At 45.8% G+C, this 17,160-nt stretch overlaps 1 protein-coding gene across 3 annotated transcripts in view; it reads right to left on the bottom strand.

Annotated features, from left to right (window-relative positions):
- The window catches only part of ezrb (ezrin b), a 97,554-nt gene that overhangs the window by 36,558 nt on the left and 43,836 nt on the right, over positions 1-17,160 (bottom strand). For all 3 annotated transcript variants that reach the window (XM_085981536.1, XM_085981534.1, XM_085981535.1), the window contains one exon: positions 12,650-12,745. In XM_085981536.1, the coding sequence (XP_085837662.1) occupies positions 12,650-12,745 (96 nt within the window). The remainder of the gene's footprint in view (positions 1-12,649; positions 12,746-17,160) is intronic.

Below are 17,160 nucleotides of genomic sequence, written 5' to 3'. Positions count from 1 at the left end.
TAAAGAACAGGGTTCCTCCTTCAGATTACCATCCAGGAACCAGGGCGAGGACAAGATTAGACTCCGCTCCAATCCCTCTGTGACCAAACAGACTGTGTTCTCCAAGTTCAAACATTACATGGGCAGTTGGGCATTCAGCCAAAATACTAGGGAGTCTCAGCTGCTCATGACGATATACCACTGACTTCTCCATTTTCCCCACCTTTCCAACAAGGAGCATTTTTCTTTTCAGCAGAGAGATCTGTTGTGAGCATCAATGTTCCTTTTACTTAATATTCACTTGCAATATTTAAATTAAATGGAACCGATGGGGATAAGCAAGACATCTACTTCAATTTGCTAGTGGGTTCTGGTCAGAATGATCAGAAATGAGAATAAAAGCAGGCTGTTTGGCCCAACCAGTCTGATGTTTATCCTCCACATGAGCAATAGTCCTGATCTCACATTCTCACCCTGTTGCCATATCCCTTTATTCCCCTTTCCTTCAACCATCTACCCAACTTAATTTTTAAAATGTTGACACGGTCTCTGCTTCAACCACCAACTCTGGTAATGCATTCACAACCCTCTGTAAAATAGTTTCTCCAGCTCTGCCCTAAATAACTTGCATCCTATGCCAACATCCCCTCAGTCTAGACCACTGGAATCAATCAGTCTGTTTCGATCTGTCCCATCGATTCACCAATTTTAAACACCTCTATCAAATCACCACTTCATCTGCTTTGTTGCAATGAAAACAGCCCAAAAAAAAGGTTGTATGTTGATTTCCACATATCTGAATTGAATGGACTATGGAATGGGTCATCAAGTTTTTAACAAGTGATCTCGTGCTTCAACTGCAAGACACGGCATACAAACTACAAGTTAAATGAAACTGGCTAGGCAGCAAGGCAGTAGCAACGCACAACACCATGCACTGTTGTGATATGGATACAGTAGTCTGGTGTTTATGGTGCGGGACTACATGGGAGTACAAAACCCGATAAGCTGAAATGGAATTCAATAAATCTGGTCATTTGTAAGAGGGCACCAGAAAAATGACTGCGCAAAGCTGCTGGATTGTTGTAAAAAACTTAACTGGTTTACTAATTTCCTTAAGGGAAGGAAACCTGCCACCCCCCCCCCCACACTCACGACATCAGTCCCATATTACGTGGTTGACTCTTAATATCCTCAGGGATGGACAATATATACGGTCTTGCCACCATCATCACTCATGTCCCAAGAACAAAAAACCTCTGCACGCCAATACTCCCTGTAAGCTGCGCTTTGTTCTGCACAGCCTGTTTCTTTTAATGCACGGTCCCTTTAAATTTCTACGCATGGGTGGTATTTACAATGTAAAAGCCGGCGAGCGGCCTGCACGGGACCGGAGATTACTGCATGGCCATGCACCTTCGTGGGAACATTGTTCCATGCTCCCTATCTCAGCTGTGTTGCTGCAGAGACAGAGGGGAGGGAAGGCAAGTGTACACCACCAACCCCCCCCCCACCTTTTTCTAGGCTATTTTGCAATGCATATGAAGAGCAAAATTAGAAGAACATTGGCAGAAGCCTGGGAGCAACTTGCCATCGATTATAGACAGTGTGGCTCATGGAGATCAATGATTAGTAACAATACTTCATTCAAGAGATTGTACTGGGGGTTATTCAAATTCTATAGTGCAATCCATTTTATCCAAGAATGTTGTTTACACACACATGCCATAGTTATGATGCAACAGGTTAATTTTCCACTATCCATCACCAACTTAAAAACAATCAGCAAAAGCAGAGAGCTGGGGAATGGCAATGGCATGTTCAAAACCACAACTCTTATTAAATCATTGAAACTGACCAAATGCCTGTGCATCTTACCTTCAGTCTTGAGATTCCATGCCTACTTGTGGTTGGGCAATGGGACAACCAGTTCTGAACTCAGCAGGATTGGCAATCAAGAGGTCACAAGGGCAGCTCTTCCAAGTGACCCATTGCCAGAATTTGCAGGGTGGCAGCAATGGTAACCCTACCAAGTCAACCCATGTCCTTCATCTCAGCAAAAAAATAAATTAGATCATTTGATCTTTTCTACAATGGAGGTTTATTGGGGGCATGTGCAAAGATTATATATTTTGCAGAACTCAGATTGAATTGCACAGGAATTCACTCTTGCTCGGCTGTGGATATCTGTGCCAAAGTATTTACAAGCCGCACTCAATTAATAATCAAGTTCAGGAAAAGAGTCATATTTCAAAATGAACTTGCCAAGGTTGGTTTACATTGGTAGTTAAATAAATGTCACCAATAATAATGCCAACTATAAGGGGTGCCAGTGAACTCATTTAAAGTGTATATTTCCCCAAGAGTCTCATTGGCAGGGGATGGTCAGTCTCGAGTTAGACCTGCTTCAGTCAGTAGACAAGTCGTCATTTCAGGTTGACAATCGGGTACACCCATTTGCACTTTGACTCCACTGCATAGATGCTCCATCCTACTGAAGGACAATCTATGCCTTCACCCCAAAAGAGCCCCTCATTGATGTGCTCCATTTGGTTCCCACAGGTCTCCCTGGGAGAACAAAAGACAATTGTGTCATGGGTGTTTGGTGCAGAACAAGCTTCTGGAACAAAACCTTAAGTATACAAAGGCTTGCAACAGGTTGCTCAATGCATTTGTTCTAGAGACTCCTCATCCTCAAGTAGAGTTCTTCTGCCAAATCTCAGCCTTCAAATCATTGCTAGGACTGTCATGACCATTTCTCTGTGGAACAGACAGACCAGGAATTGTTCAAAGTGCACTAATAAAACCTGCATATATGAGGTCAGGTATGCAATGAAGCTTCACCTGCCAAGAGCCTTCTATGCTCATGAAAGGGAGACAGCATTCTGCATCTTATTCAGCAGCATTCCATTGTAGTGTCAGGTTCAGGAGCCCAACTATTGCTTTGGGGCATGAATGAGTTCTTGCTGTGTTGTGGCCAACATTCATCATTCAAACAAAACCCATCAAAAAACAGATTAACTGGTCTTTTACCTAATTTGCAGTGTGTGCGACCACACCTTGTGCAAATTAGCTGCCATGTTTGCCTACATTTCAAAAATTGATTCACTGACTGAAGCACGTGGGATATCCTGAGGGTGTTAAAGATGCTATATAAATGCAAGTCTTTCTTCTCCCACTTTCAACTCCATGACTGTAAATTTTAAAATAGATAACGTGATGTTGCCCAGATGGAAGATTTGCTTTAGCAAAATTGACTAGTACTACCAAAGCCTCAATTCAAAACTGTTAGTTATTTAATAAGAGCTGATTAGGCAAAGGCTAGTCCTAGCAGTGATTTGGTGTAAAGAGACTTGTTGACTGCAATTCCTGTGCCATATGGGAACACCAGGATGCTGCATGTGTGTACTGGATAACCACGTGTGCAGGAGGGACATTTGCTCTAGCTCAGCAGCTGGAGTCACTGCAGGGCATACAGGGGGCTGAGAATTTCCTGGAGTACACGTTCTAGGTCACCCCGCAACTAGAGAGTTCAGGAGAATAGTTAGTGGGTGACCATCCAGCAAGGTAGGTAGAGGCAGGCAGTGCAGGAATCCACCAGGAGTGTGGCACTCTCAAACAGTTTCTCCAGCGCTGAGGGTTAAGACACCTCGGAGTGAAGACTACAGCACATCCACAGGAATGTGGGGCAAGTGACTACCCAGGTGAGCTCAGCAAAGTGTAGAAATGTAGTGGTCATGGGGGATTCGACAATCAGGGTTGTTCTGCAACCACTGGCGTGAGTCCCGCAAGGTGCATTGCTTCACTAGTGCCAGAGTAAAGGACGCCATGGAGGGTGCAGAACACTTTTTGGGGGGGGGGGGGGGGGGGGGGCGGCCAGAAGTTGTGGACCATGTGGAAACCAATGACATAGGAAGGAAGAGTTGAGGTCCTGCAGTCAGAGTTTCAGGAGTTAGAGTGGAAGGGGCAGGACCAGGACCTCAAAAGGCAGGAATCTCTGGATTACTCCCAGTGTCATGTTCTAGTGTGTATAGGAATTGTAGGATAAGATAGGTTAATACGTGGCTGGAGAATGATGTAGGATGGAGGGCTTCAGATTCCTGGGGCATTAGGATCCTGTACAAGCCAGATGGGTTGCACCTCACAGCTGTCCTCACAGGAAGGTTAACTAGTGCTGCAGGAGTGTTTAAACTAATTTGGCTGGGGAATGAGCATCAGGATGAAACATTACAGAGGAGAAACAAGGTGCATAAAGAACTGGAAGAGGTGAATAGCACTAGAGTAAAGAACAGTTCAGAAATAGGAATAATGCGAGGCAGTTTAAGATGGCTTTGGCATGCGTGCGTAAAAGCACGTCGTGTGGGGAGCTGCATGTACAAGTCGCCAAATTGGACTATGATACAGTGGCAATAACGGAGACGTGGCTCAAAGAAGGAGTATTGGGAACGTAATATTCCTGGCTACAAGTTATACAGGGGAGAAAAAAGAACGGGGGGGGGGGGGTGGGAAGATGTGGTAGTATTGATCAAAGAAACTATTTTGCACTGGAGGGACGATGTAGCAGAGGGGTCAAGGACAGCATCTATTTGGTTAGAATTAAAGGAATAGAGGAGCTATTACAGACTACCAAATAGTGGGAAGGAGATAGAAGTAAATTTGCAGGGAAATTACAGAAAGATGCAAGAACTACAGAGTAGTGACAATGGGGGACTTCAATTGTCCAAATATAGACTGGGACAGTAACAGTGTAAAGGGCAAAGAGGAGGAGGAATTCCTGAAATGTGCACGAGAACTTTCTTGATCAATGTGTTTCCAACCCAACGAGGAAAGCATCAGAGCAGGATCGAGTTCTGGGGAATGAAGTGGGCAAGGGTTGCATGTTTCAGTGGGAAAGCATTTGGGCAACAGTGATCAGATCATCAGGTTTAGAATACTTATGGAAAAGGGCAAGGAACAATCAAGCATAAAAATACATAACTGGAGGGTGGCTCATTTCAGCAAGTTGAACAGGGTTCAGACCAAGGTGGACTGGAATCAAAAATTGGTAGGCAAAACAGTGAAGGCCTCCCATTGCTCAATTAAAAAGAGATGGTTTGGGTACAGACTTAGGAACCAGATTTAGGAACAGTTGCTTTCCCAGGGCGGTCATCCTACTGAACTCCACAAATAAACTCTAAAGCCTGCACATCTGCCAATGCACTTTATTATGTTTTATGTTAATGTATTACAAGCCAAATGTATGTTGAATGTTTAAATGTCTTAATCTAAATGTACACTCTCGAGAGCCGCAAGCCTACATTTCGTTGTACTGCACTTGTGCACTAACAATGACAATAAAAGTTGATTATGATTATGACATTCCCGTGAGGGGGAAAGGAAAGGCATTCCAAACTAGAGCTCCCTGGATGACTAAAGATAAAGATACAGAGAGGTTAAAATGGAACAGAAAAAGTAGGCTTACGAAAAATGTAAGGTTAAGAATACAGCACAGAACCAAGCTAAGTATAGAAAGTACAGAGGAGGGAGGGAGAGGAATGGCAGCTAACATATTATGGGCTAAATGAGTCAGCACGGATTTGTTAAAAGGCAAATCGTGTTTGACCATCTTCATTAAGTTCTTTGATGAAGTTGAGAGAGGTCTGATGAGGGTAGTGCAGTTAATGTTGTGCATATGGACTTTCAAAAAGCATTTGACAAAGTACCACATCATTGACTAGTTAGCTAAATTAAAGCCCATGGAATTAAAGGGACAGTGGCAGCATGGATAAACAATTGGCTAAGGTACAGAAAACAGTAGTGGTGGACTGTTTTTCCAGACTGGAAGGAGGTAAACAGTGGCGTTCCCTAGGGATCTGCATTAGGATCACTGCTCCTTTTAATATATATGTTAATGACCTGGACTTTGGTATACAGGGCATAATTTCAAAGGTTGCAAATGAAATAAACAAATGGAATGACAAAGGAAATAAAATTTAAAATAAAACAAAGAAAGGTAGTGCAGTAGATCGATGTTGTATATATGGACTTTCGGAAGGCATTCGACAAAGTGTCACACAGGAGACTTAAGAAGATGGAAGCCCATGGAATTAGGGGGCAGGTGGCACTATGGATATGAAATTGGCTCAGTGACAGGAAGCAAAGGGTGGTGGTGGACGGATGTTTTTCAGACTGGGAGGTGGTTTGCAGTGGTGTCCCTCAAGGGTCAGTTTTGGATCCATTACTCTTCAGTTTTTATAAATGACCTAGACTCAGATGTAGAGAGCAGCATCATAAAGTTTGCAGATGATATGAAACTTGGCAAAATAGAAGCTCATGGAGGATAGTTATAGGCTTCAGGATGACAGAAGGCAGGATGGTGAAATGGGCAGAAGCATGGCAGATGGAGTTCAATGTGGAGAAGTGTGAAGTGATGCACTTCAGGAGGACTAATATGGAAAGACAGTGTACTATAAATGACAATTTTGAAAAGTGTAGATGAGCAGAGAGATCGCGGTGTCCATATACACACATCCTTAAAGGTGGCATAGCAAGTTGATAAGGTGGTTAAATAAGCATGAGTTATTTGGGTTTATAAATAAAAGGAAGGAATAGAATATAAAAGCAAAGAGATCATGCTAGAACTTTATAAATCGCTGGTTAGGCCTCAGCTGGAGTATTGTGAACAATTCTGGGCACCACACTTCAGGAAAGATGTAAAGGCCTTAGAAAGGGTAGAGGAGGTTTACCAGGATGTTACCAGGGAGGAGGGGCTTCAGTTACAAGGAGAGATTGGAAAAGTTAGGACTGTTCTCCTTGGAACAAAGAAGGTTAAGAGGTGACCAAATAGAGGTTTTCAAGATGGAGCGGTTTTGATTGACTGGTTATTGACCCAGTCAAAGATTTAAAATCATTGGCAAAAGATAGAGGGGAGAGGAGTTTTTTTTTGTTGTTTTTTTTTTTTTAATTCAAGGGTTGTCGGGATCTGGAACACTAACAAACGGTGGTGGAAGCCGATTCCATCAATAATTTTAAAAGGGAGTTGGGCAGGTACTGGAGGATGAGGAACTCAGGGTTATGGACAAAAGAGAGGCTATGGGACTAAGCACAACTGCTCTTTTAAAGAGCCAGCACAAACACGATGGGCCGAATGGCCTCCTCCTGTGCTATACGTTTCTACAATTCTATGATGACATAAAACTCAAATGAAGTAAACAATGAGGAGGATATTAACAGGCTTCAGGAGGACATAGACTGGTGAAATGGGCAGGCACATGGCAGATAAAATTTAATGCAGAGAAGTGTAAGTGATGCATTTTGGTAGCAAGAGGCAATATAAACTAAAGGGTACAATTTTAAGGCTGAGGGGGGACCCGATTGAGGTGTACAAAATTATAAGGGGCATAGATATAAAGGAACTTTTCTCCTTAGTAGAGGGGTCAATAACCAGGGGGCATAGTTTCAAGGTAAGGGCCAGAGGTTTAGAGGAAAAACTTTTTCACCCAGAGAGTGGTTGGAATCTGGAACTCACTGCCTGAAATGGTGGCAGAGGCAGGAACCCTCAACATTCAAGAAGCATTTAGATGAGCACTTGAAACGCCATAGCATACAAGGCTATGGACCAAGTGCTGGAAAATGGGATTAGAATAGACAGGGCTTGATGGCTGGCGCAGACACGATGGGCCAAAGGGCCTCTTTCTGTGCTGTATAACTCTGACTCTAAAGGGAGCAGGAACAGAGAGACCTGGGGGTGTAGGTACACAAATCTTTAAAAGGTGGCAGGACAACCGGAGAAAGCTGTTAAAAAACACATGCGTGATCCTGGGCTTTATAGTAGAGATATAGGGGGAGAAATTCAGTATCGCCCCGTTTGGGGCATAAGTACCGGCCAGGCACGAAAGGTGCAAATTATCGCCACCTACTGGTAAATTGGCCTGTTTTGCCCCAGGAGGTGCTTGGAGTGCTAAAACAGACTGTCTTAAGGCGCTATGCCGGAGGAGCGAGGAGCTACCTCCGGAGGGCGGGCGCAGCCAGTTAGCAACTGGACACAGACACACTGGCACCGGTCAGCTCTTAAAGGGGAGGGTCGATCTGGAATTGCAGCCACACCCTGCGCTTCGGAGCCCTGAATCCCAGCCTGGACAGACCTGTTGCCACATCCTTAAGCCAAAGACCATGGAGGGGGCCAGGGAGCGAGCGCAGCGGTTCCGTGAGGGGGCCTTGGAGGTTCTGGTTGGCACGGTGGAGCGCAGGCAATCTATCCTGTACACGGACAGTGGCAGGAGGCCGCTGCCCAGCGAATATCGAAAAGCTTGGAGGGAGGTGGCTCAGAGTGACCGGCAGCAGCATGGTGCCTAGGACCCCTGTGCAATGCAGGAAGAAGTTCAACGACCTCACTCGGGTAGTCAGGGCGAGTGCCCTTTTCAGAATCCTCTTCATCCCTGCATGTCGACCTCACTTTGGCCAAAGGGTCCTGAAAGCCCCAATGCCTAGCCCTCATCCAGCACCTATGGCCCTTTCAGGAAACTCTCATTCAGCACTTTACACACTAAGGGCTATTCCACCATGGGAGGCATTGCAGCCAAGATCAGGGCTGCACACTGTACTCGGAGCCCGTCCTCTCTTGCAGGGCAAGCTGGCGCATAACAGGAGGCAGCAGCAACGGACTAGGGGAGGCCGACCTCACCTTCAAGCCCTGACCGATCTGGAGCAGCAAGTCTAGCGGATTATGGCAGGCTGGATGATTGGCCCCGTCGCCACTGGAGATGCTGACCCCGTTATGGACAGCAATGGTAAGTTCATCACCTTTTTGACCTCTCTCCTTCCACTTGTTCCTCTCACCAGCATCCTTTGCCACCTTCGAGCCAAATTAGTACATTGCAGCACTCATGCCTCCCTTGCTGCCACCCTGTCCTCACACTAAAGCCACTCTTGTACCTCCCGGCTTTCAGTTGCCGATTTGCCAGGTGAGGAGGCGGGCCCTCAAGCTGCCACGGTGAGCGATTCTGAAGGCGTCGACGAGGAGGAAGCCAGACCATCAGTGCCACCCTCAGCTGAGGCAGCCCATAGCCATAATGGGGACTCTTCCCTGGAGGGGAGCCGGGGGGGGGGGGGGGGGGATGGTCTGATGAGGGTGAAGCTCCAGGACCCAGCGGGCTGCAGCAACACGAGGGGGGGGGGGGGGGGGGGCGGGCGGTAGGGAAGCTCGGCAGCCTTCTCCCCGGAGGGAGAGTTTGGCCTCGAGTCCTGCTAGTGAGCGCAGAAGAGGCATGGCTCCTCACTGAAATGAGCGCCCAGGCAGAGCACAGGCACACTGAGCTCTGGCTGCAGTGGCAAGGATGCCCGAATCCATCGAGTCACTGGCAAGGAGTGTCGAGGACTTCGGTACAGCACAGGCAAGGAGTCTCCAGGACTTAGCACAGCACAGACAGCTGCCACGCAATTGCTTAGTGCTGCAATGCAGTCAGTGGCTGGTCTCATGCAGACGCAGATTAAGGCCACACGAGCACTAACTGCTGCCACCCTCGCTGGATCGGGCAGGATTCGCCAGGGCTCTCATCGCGCCACAGGAGGCCAGCAATCTACGCTTCAGCTCTGCCCCGTGGGAGTGCCAGTGTCAGCTGAACAGGGAGTTGCTGTCCTCTCACGATGACAGCATTCCTGCTGCCAGCACCGTCACTTCTCCACTGCAGCTCAGACTGGTGCCACTCATGCAGAGTTGGTGGTCAGCAGCCTGGTCCAGGCTGTCCCTCAAGGGCATCTGCAGTCTCAGTTTCTGACTCAGCAGCCTTCCCCCAGCCACTGGGGTCCCATTGCGGAGGAGCTGCAGGGTGGGAAGGGGACAATCTCGCAAGCGAAGCAGATCACCTTCGAAGGGCAAAAAGTAGGAGATGTGGCAAAATGTTGTAAATTGTTTAATTGAAGGCCGAGGATCGTGGTCATCTTTGTTGCTGTTTTGGTCATTGTCTCCAGGTTGAGAGCCAGTTATGTGACTGACTTTTTTGGGGGTGTTTCTGTGTTACTTTGTCATGCGGGAAGGGCACATTAGTTTGTTAAATAAAGAAGTGTCTTTATTCAGAATGTGCATGTTTGCTCTTTGAACTATTTGTTGCCTTGACCGGCTTGGGGGTTGCGGCACGGTTCCATTCATGTTCTTTGAATGGCAGAAGCCATTCCCTCAGAGGGGGCCTAGAAGTGACTTGCTATAAGCCGCTGACAGACGGCCCTTGCACTTTGTGCCTCCCTCCTGTCTTGGTGCTGGTGCTCCAATGTCTGGTGGCAGCGGCAGAGTCCTGAGGATTGCCAGGTTATGCAGCACACAACAACGAAATGGGAGACTCGCTCAGGTGAGTACTGAAGGGCTCCTCTGGAATGGTCCAGACAGCGGAACCATTGCTTGAGCACGCCGATTGCGTGCTCAACAATGTTCCTGGTAGCTTGATGGCTCTCATTGTATCGTTCTTCAGCAGGGGTGCTGGGTGCACAGAGCGGGGTCATCAGCCAGGTGCACAGAGGATAGCCCTTGTCCCCGAGAAGCCAGCCTCCTGGGTGAGCCAGGGCCTCGAAAAGGTCTGCCACAGAAGTCTGGTGCAGGATGAAGGCGTCATGGCTGCTGCCTGGAAAGCGGGCATTGACAGTGATTATCAGCGGTCTGTGGTCACAGACCAACTGGACGTTCAACGAATGTAACCCCTTCCGGTTGTGGTAATCCTCAGCATTCTCTTGCAGTGCCCGCAAAGCCACATGCATGCAGTCAATGGCGCCCTGGACCATGGGGAAGCCCGCTATTCTTGCAAAGCCCATTGCGCGCTCTTGCGGCTTGTCCGGGGTCATGGGGAAGGAGATGTACTGACGTCCCCTTTTAAAGAGGGCATTCGTGACTTGATGGATGCAGCAATGCACCGTGAACTGGGAGATATTGGCAATGTCCCCAGTAGCAGATTGAAAGGAGCCGGTGGCATAGAAGTTGAGCCACTGTCAGACGTCCTGCTCCTCAGTTGAGGCTGCAGATCTGGCTGAAGCAGGTGGCAGAGCTCAGTGACCACCTCCTTGCTGAATCGCAGCCTCCGAAAACACTGCTCCTCAACATTGAGGTATGAGAACTGTTGGCGGAAAACCCTGGGACAGCAAGGTCTCGTGTGCCAACGCCTGTTGGCCCTCCTTCGTCTGGCCATGATTGGCACTCTCTCTCTGCGTCTGTGCCCTCAATGTAATGGAGAAGCCCAACGTTCCCATCCATTGCAGCCGCTATAGTATGTGGCCACTCAAAGTTATGAAAAAGCAAAGCAACTACAAAGTTCTGGTCAGAAGCCAAAAGCACCTGACTCAATGCAAAAAGCTCTCTGTCTGCAAATCTCTCTCTGGAGTGGTCCAGAAATGGCTACCACAAAAGCCAGGAAGAGCCCCCTTTAAATAGCACCCCCCCCCCCCACCGTCTGGGAACCGTTCCAGTCAAAGTCATTGGGGGGGGGGGGGGGGGACAGGTGGAAAGGAGGGGGGGCGCCACTGAATTTCCGGTCCAGGGCACCCCAAGGGCGTTGCACTCTGAAATGACATCAGGATCTGCGTGCGCAGCTGAGCGGGCGTCGCGGTTTAGCGCCACTGCTAAATGTCTGCTCAATTTCACGAGAGGTGCAGGTCTTGCCGTGCCCGGGCGCTACCTGGCTCGCGCCCCACTTACTGCTCTCAAGGCGCTAACAGGTAGCACAACCAACTGAATTTCTCCCCCAGAGTACAAAGGAAGTTATGGTAAACCTTCATAAAACACTGGTTAGGCCCCAGCTGGAGTAGTGTGTCCAATTCTGGGCACCACACTTTAGGAAGGATGTCAAGTCCTTTGAGAGGATGCAGAAGAGATTTACTAGAATGATACCAGGGATGAGGGACTTCAATTACATGGCGAAACTGAAGAAGCTGGCACTGTTCTCCTTAGAGCAGAGAAGGTTAAGAGGAAACCTAATAGAGGTGCTCAAAATCATGAAAGGTTTTGATAGAGTAAATAAGGAGTAACTGATTCCAGTGGTAGAAGGGTCAGTAACCAGAGGACACAGATTTAAGATGAAAACAGAGGTGACAAGAGGGAATTTTTTTTATGCAGTGTTATGATGGTCTGGACTGCACTGCCCGAGTGGTGGAAGCAGATTCAATAGCAACATTCAAAAGAGAACTGGATAAATAGTCGAAGGGAAAAATTTATAGGGCTAAGGGGATAGAGCAGGAGTGGGGGACTAATTGGATAGCTCTACCAAAGAGGTACGATGGGCCAAATAACAACCTTCTGTGCTGGATCATTCTATGAAAAGTAGTAGAGGGTTGCTGGAGTATGCAACACTTTGCCACAGGGAGTATGGAGCAGAGCAGAGACAATCAGATAACTACTTGACACAGAAGATGATGATACAGGGACAGGCAGAGAGCAAGGCAGTGGGATTAGTTTTGGATTGCTCTAGCAAAGAGCCAGCACAGGTAGGATGGCCTGAATGTCGTCCTCCTGTGCTGTAAATTTGCATGGCTCTATCCCTCAATCAGCAGCCATGTTTCATTGGAATATGCCCAAAGTGGAATCTAGAAAATCTGGACAACGTAACTATTTCTGTCACCAACTTAAAAAAAAACCAAAATGGAGGGCTTTGAATAAAGGGGAAAATTTAAAGCAATTAGGTTTGATCGTAATTAAGTATCAAAGTGCATTTACCTTTTTATCAAGCTTCAGCCAGTTTGGATATCCTTTGGTGTCGATATATTGGAGTCCAAAATACCAAACCTCTCGTAGGCCAACTGTTTTGACCACCTGTGGAAGAAATGTAGAAATTCTCACTTTAAATTCAGTAAACTATTTTAGCCACTAATAGGTTTCTCCCTGATCTGCAAATGACTTTTTTTTGGGGGGGGGGGGGGGGGGGGGGCAGGAAATTGTCTTGAGATTTGAGCTTCCCCTGAGACAGTGAGGGGAAAATTCAGTACTAGAGCAAAAATAAAAGTTAAATACACTCAGTTTCAAATGATGTGTAAAGAGTTGATATTGGAGCTTTACAAACTGGAATTAGCCAATTCTGAAGCAAATGAACAAGTTTTCTGACTGAGAGAACACCAAAACACTGTTACTAATGGGAGAGAGAAATAATCACAACTATGTAACCGAGTAGTAACAGTATTTATAAAGGTTCCTTTACTTTAGCAAACTTCAATGTCACATACTGGTTTGAGTAGGTGAATTGGAAACAGTCCCTTAATCAGTAACGGAGCAACGTGTCAATTAACCAACAGGTTTGGCAGTGGGCTGTTCCTGTTAAGAGCACGGAAAATGGAATTGTTAGCAAAGGCTGTACTGCTGCAGAAAAATTATTTTTAATCCCATTCCTTTTCATTCAACCTTGGATTACAAAAGGGACCTAAAACAAGCATTTGGCACAAAAATGGTAGAAGTATACAGTTTCAAATGTTAAAAGGTGGTCAGTGTACGTGGCTACAAAGACATAATACACATTCAAGTTTTGCTCTTGGGTTTAATGGTCTATATTTAGTTATGCTTAAATACATAGGGTGTAGAGCCAGTTTCCTGCAGATTGTATAATTCAGATAATCATCAGCACTGTAAATAGAAAAGCTTTCATTACATCTGGTTAGTCTGGACACAGTTACAAATCCACAATGACAGCCACTCTGATAAAGAACAGCGAATGTCATATTTTGCAATGAAAACACTGAAATTGTAACATCCCGTATGATAGCATATTTTTATGTGGGTTGGAGGGGGTTCAAATTTGAATTAACCTCTTTCTCCTGATACCACCACTCCACCCCACCCCAATAATCCCAAGATGCAAACAAAATCAGATCGCTATGGACATCTAAAATCAGGTTGGGAAATCAACCAAGATTCATTAAAAATGCCTTCGCCAAGTAAAATAAATAATCTGACTGGCAACACTTGGCACACATTCCCAACTATTTAAAGACTGTTGCTATAAAATTGACAGGGAGCAATAGAATAAACCATCTATGATAATCAAGATCTTTGTATGCTGTCCCACCCATAGATCTGCCATATCAGTATCAAAAAGGACTTTGACCACAGGCCATTAGATCAGGATAGATCTTTAAGTTTTTTCCCCCAGATCAAGATAGAGACACCAAGATTAATGAGTTTTCCTGGTGTTCATTTTTCATTCACGGATTCACCTATTGAGGTTTCCCCAGAGATGCAGCTCATTGATTTGAAAAACTTATTCAAAATGGAACTAGCATAAATTTAGATAGCAAAATACTGCGGATGCTGGAAATCCAAAATAACAGAAAACGCTGGAAACACTCAGCAGGCCAGGCAGCATCCGTGGAGAGAGAAACAGAGAGAACGTTTCAGGTTGAAGTTCTGACGAAAGGTCTTCGACCTGAAATGTTAACTCTTTCTCTCGTCACGGATGCTGCCTGGCCTGCCGAGTGGTTTTTCCAGTGTTTTCTGTTATTTAGCACAATTAGAAGTGGAATAAGTGTGTACGGGGCAGTTTTAAAATTGCAGGAAGAAAACCTTCCAATTTTGTTCCCTTTGATTTTCAGGTTCTAATTAAATTTGCCACATTCTCAAATGTTTCCATCTAAACTTGGATTTAACCTATCTTTTGCTGTAAGCCATATCCTTTGTAAACTCCCCCTCCTTCTAGTAGATTTTCTCTAGATGTAAAAGGAGCAAGGAATGAAACAAAATAGCCCAGCAGATCACAAGAAAACCCAAGAATGTGCATCTTAAATTAACACTGCAGTGTACACAGATTTAAAGTTGAATTTGTATACAATGGCCTGTATTTTCCAATCGGAGGCTTCCTGCATGCAGAGGCCTCCGATCTGGAAAAAAAAAAATCTATGCTCTTGCCTGAAGGCTCCAGAGGTCCGGCCATTTCCGCTCCTGGGCCTCAACGACGAAATGCACAGGGCCCACGGATCCCAGGGGTCCACAAGCGTCTCTGGGATCACGTGGGCCATGGGGAACCAATGGGAGAAGGGAATTTCCCTTCATACTTTTGACAGCTTGGATCTGTCAAAAGTATGAATGGAAATCACTCCAAAAACACATCAAAACATTAAATACATTAAAAAAACACCAAGTTTATAAAAATTAGTTAAAATTATATTAAATTAAATATTTTAAACAAAAATGTAATATTTTGAAAAAATGTTAAGTTTTTTTTAAACAGGGCTAAACTTACCTTTTTAAAAAAAAAAAAAAAAAAGTATTTTTAAATTATAAATGAGTGAATTGAAAAAAAAAAAAACTTATGCTGGTAAAAGCAGGCCTTACGCCTGCTTTTACCAGGCGTAAACTTTTTAAGGGATTTCAGCGGGCAGAGGTTCTGCAGAAAGCGGAACTCTCCACCCGCAGAGGCCCTTCTCCAGGGCAGGCAGGCAGGATTCTTGACAGATCGGAAATGCTGGTTTCCAGCGCATACGCTTCGCATGCCTGAAACCGGCACTTGCGAGGTCGCTATGGGTGTGTACGCAGCTCGTACACACCCGTAGGGAATTGGAAAATATGGGCCATTATTACAAGAGGACTTGCACCTGCCCATCTCAGATCACCGTCTTCTAAATGGGGGGCAGGGGTGGTAAAGGGAGAGGAAGGAAACCCTTGCTTTGTTCTGGGCTTCTCCAGTCAGTCTTTTACAAGCGAAATCAGGATTTGGCTACCATATGTGATTAAAACCGCTTCTGCCGATGCCTTTTTCAGAAGAAACGCGATGTGCAAAATCACCAGTTGTATCTATAACCTGGGAGCACTGGGCTAGAGAGTGTCTCATTATTGTAGTCAGTCTGAAACTGAATAGCAAAATCAGAAGTACAAACCCCAAAACAGTAATGGGTTTCACAAATTTCCTGCCCAGGACCAATTACTCAATTTTCCAATTAAATCCAAAAATACCCCATGTGTGTAAATGCACTACAGCCTTGAGATAACAATTGGCTTACATATATGGGTTATATACTAGCAACGACCGACAGAATGGATTAGAACTTGTAGCATTTGCTAATCACTTGGCATGAGGCAGTTTGATTGCATACTCTAGCACCATTGCAGAAACCCATTCTTTTCCCCAAACCCAACTCAAATTACTTCAGATCACCACATTCTTCATTGTCTTTTAATTATACATTATTAGACATTGCATTTACAGGGAAAAAAATTGAGACAGAGAGCAGGAATAGGTCATAGAGTTATACAGCACAGAAAGAGGCCCTTTGGCCCATCGTGTCTGCGCCAGCCATCAAGCCCAGTCTATTCAAATCCCATTTTCCAGCACTTGGTCCGTTGCCTTGTATACTATGGCGTTTCAAGTGCTCATCTAAATGCTTCTTGAATGTTGAGGGTTCTTGTCTCTACCACCCTTTCAGGCAGTGAGTTCCAGATTCCAACCACCCTCTGGGTGAAAAAGTTTTTCCTCAAATCCCCTCTAAACCTCCTGCCCCTTACCTTGAATCTATGCCCCCTTGTTATTGACCCCCCTACTAAGGGGAAAAGTTCCTCTTTATCTACCCTATCTATGCCCCTCATCATTTTGTACACCTCAAACAGGTTCCCCCCCCCCCTCAGCCTTCTCTGCTCTAAGGAAAACAACCCCAGCATGTCCAGTCTCTTCATAGCTGAAGCCCTCCAGCCCAGGTAACATCCTGGTGAATCTCCTCTGCACCTTTTCCAATACAATCACATCCTTCCTATAATGTGGTGACCAGAACTGCACATAGTATTCCAGTTGTGGCCTAACTAGCATTTTGTACAGCTCCATCATAACCTCCCTGCTCTTATATTCTATGCCTCGGCTATTGAAGGCAAGTATCCCATATGCCTTCTTAACCACCTTATCTACCTGTCCTGCTGCCTTCAGGGATCTATGTACATGCACATCAATGTCCCTCTGTCCTTCCTAGGGTCCTTGCCTTGTTAGTCCTCCCAACATGCATCACCTCACACTTTTCAGGGTTAAATTCCATTTGCCACTGTTCTGACCAACCCGTCTATATCGTCCTGTAGCCAGAGGCGTCCCTCCTTACTATTTACCACGCCACCAATTTTCATGTCATCTGCAAACTTACTGATCATACCTTCTACATTCATATCTAAATCATTAATGTACACTACAAACAGCAAGGGACCCAGCACCAATCCCTGCGGTACACCACTGGACACAGGCTTCCAGTCACAAAAACAACCTTCGA

Source organism: Somniosus microcephalus, chromosome 3 (assembly GCF_052327205.1).
Source record: "Somniosus microcephalus isolate GS21.2 chromosome 3, FLI_Smic_1.0, whole genome shotgun sequence".
Taxonomy (NCBI): Eukaryota; Metazoa; Chordata; class Chondrichthyes; order Squaliformes; family Somniosidae; genus Somniosus; species Somniosus microcephalus.
This window is presented reverse-complemented; position numbering and strand designations above follow the sequence as displayed.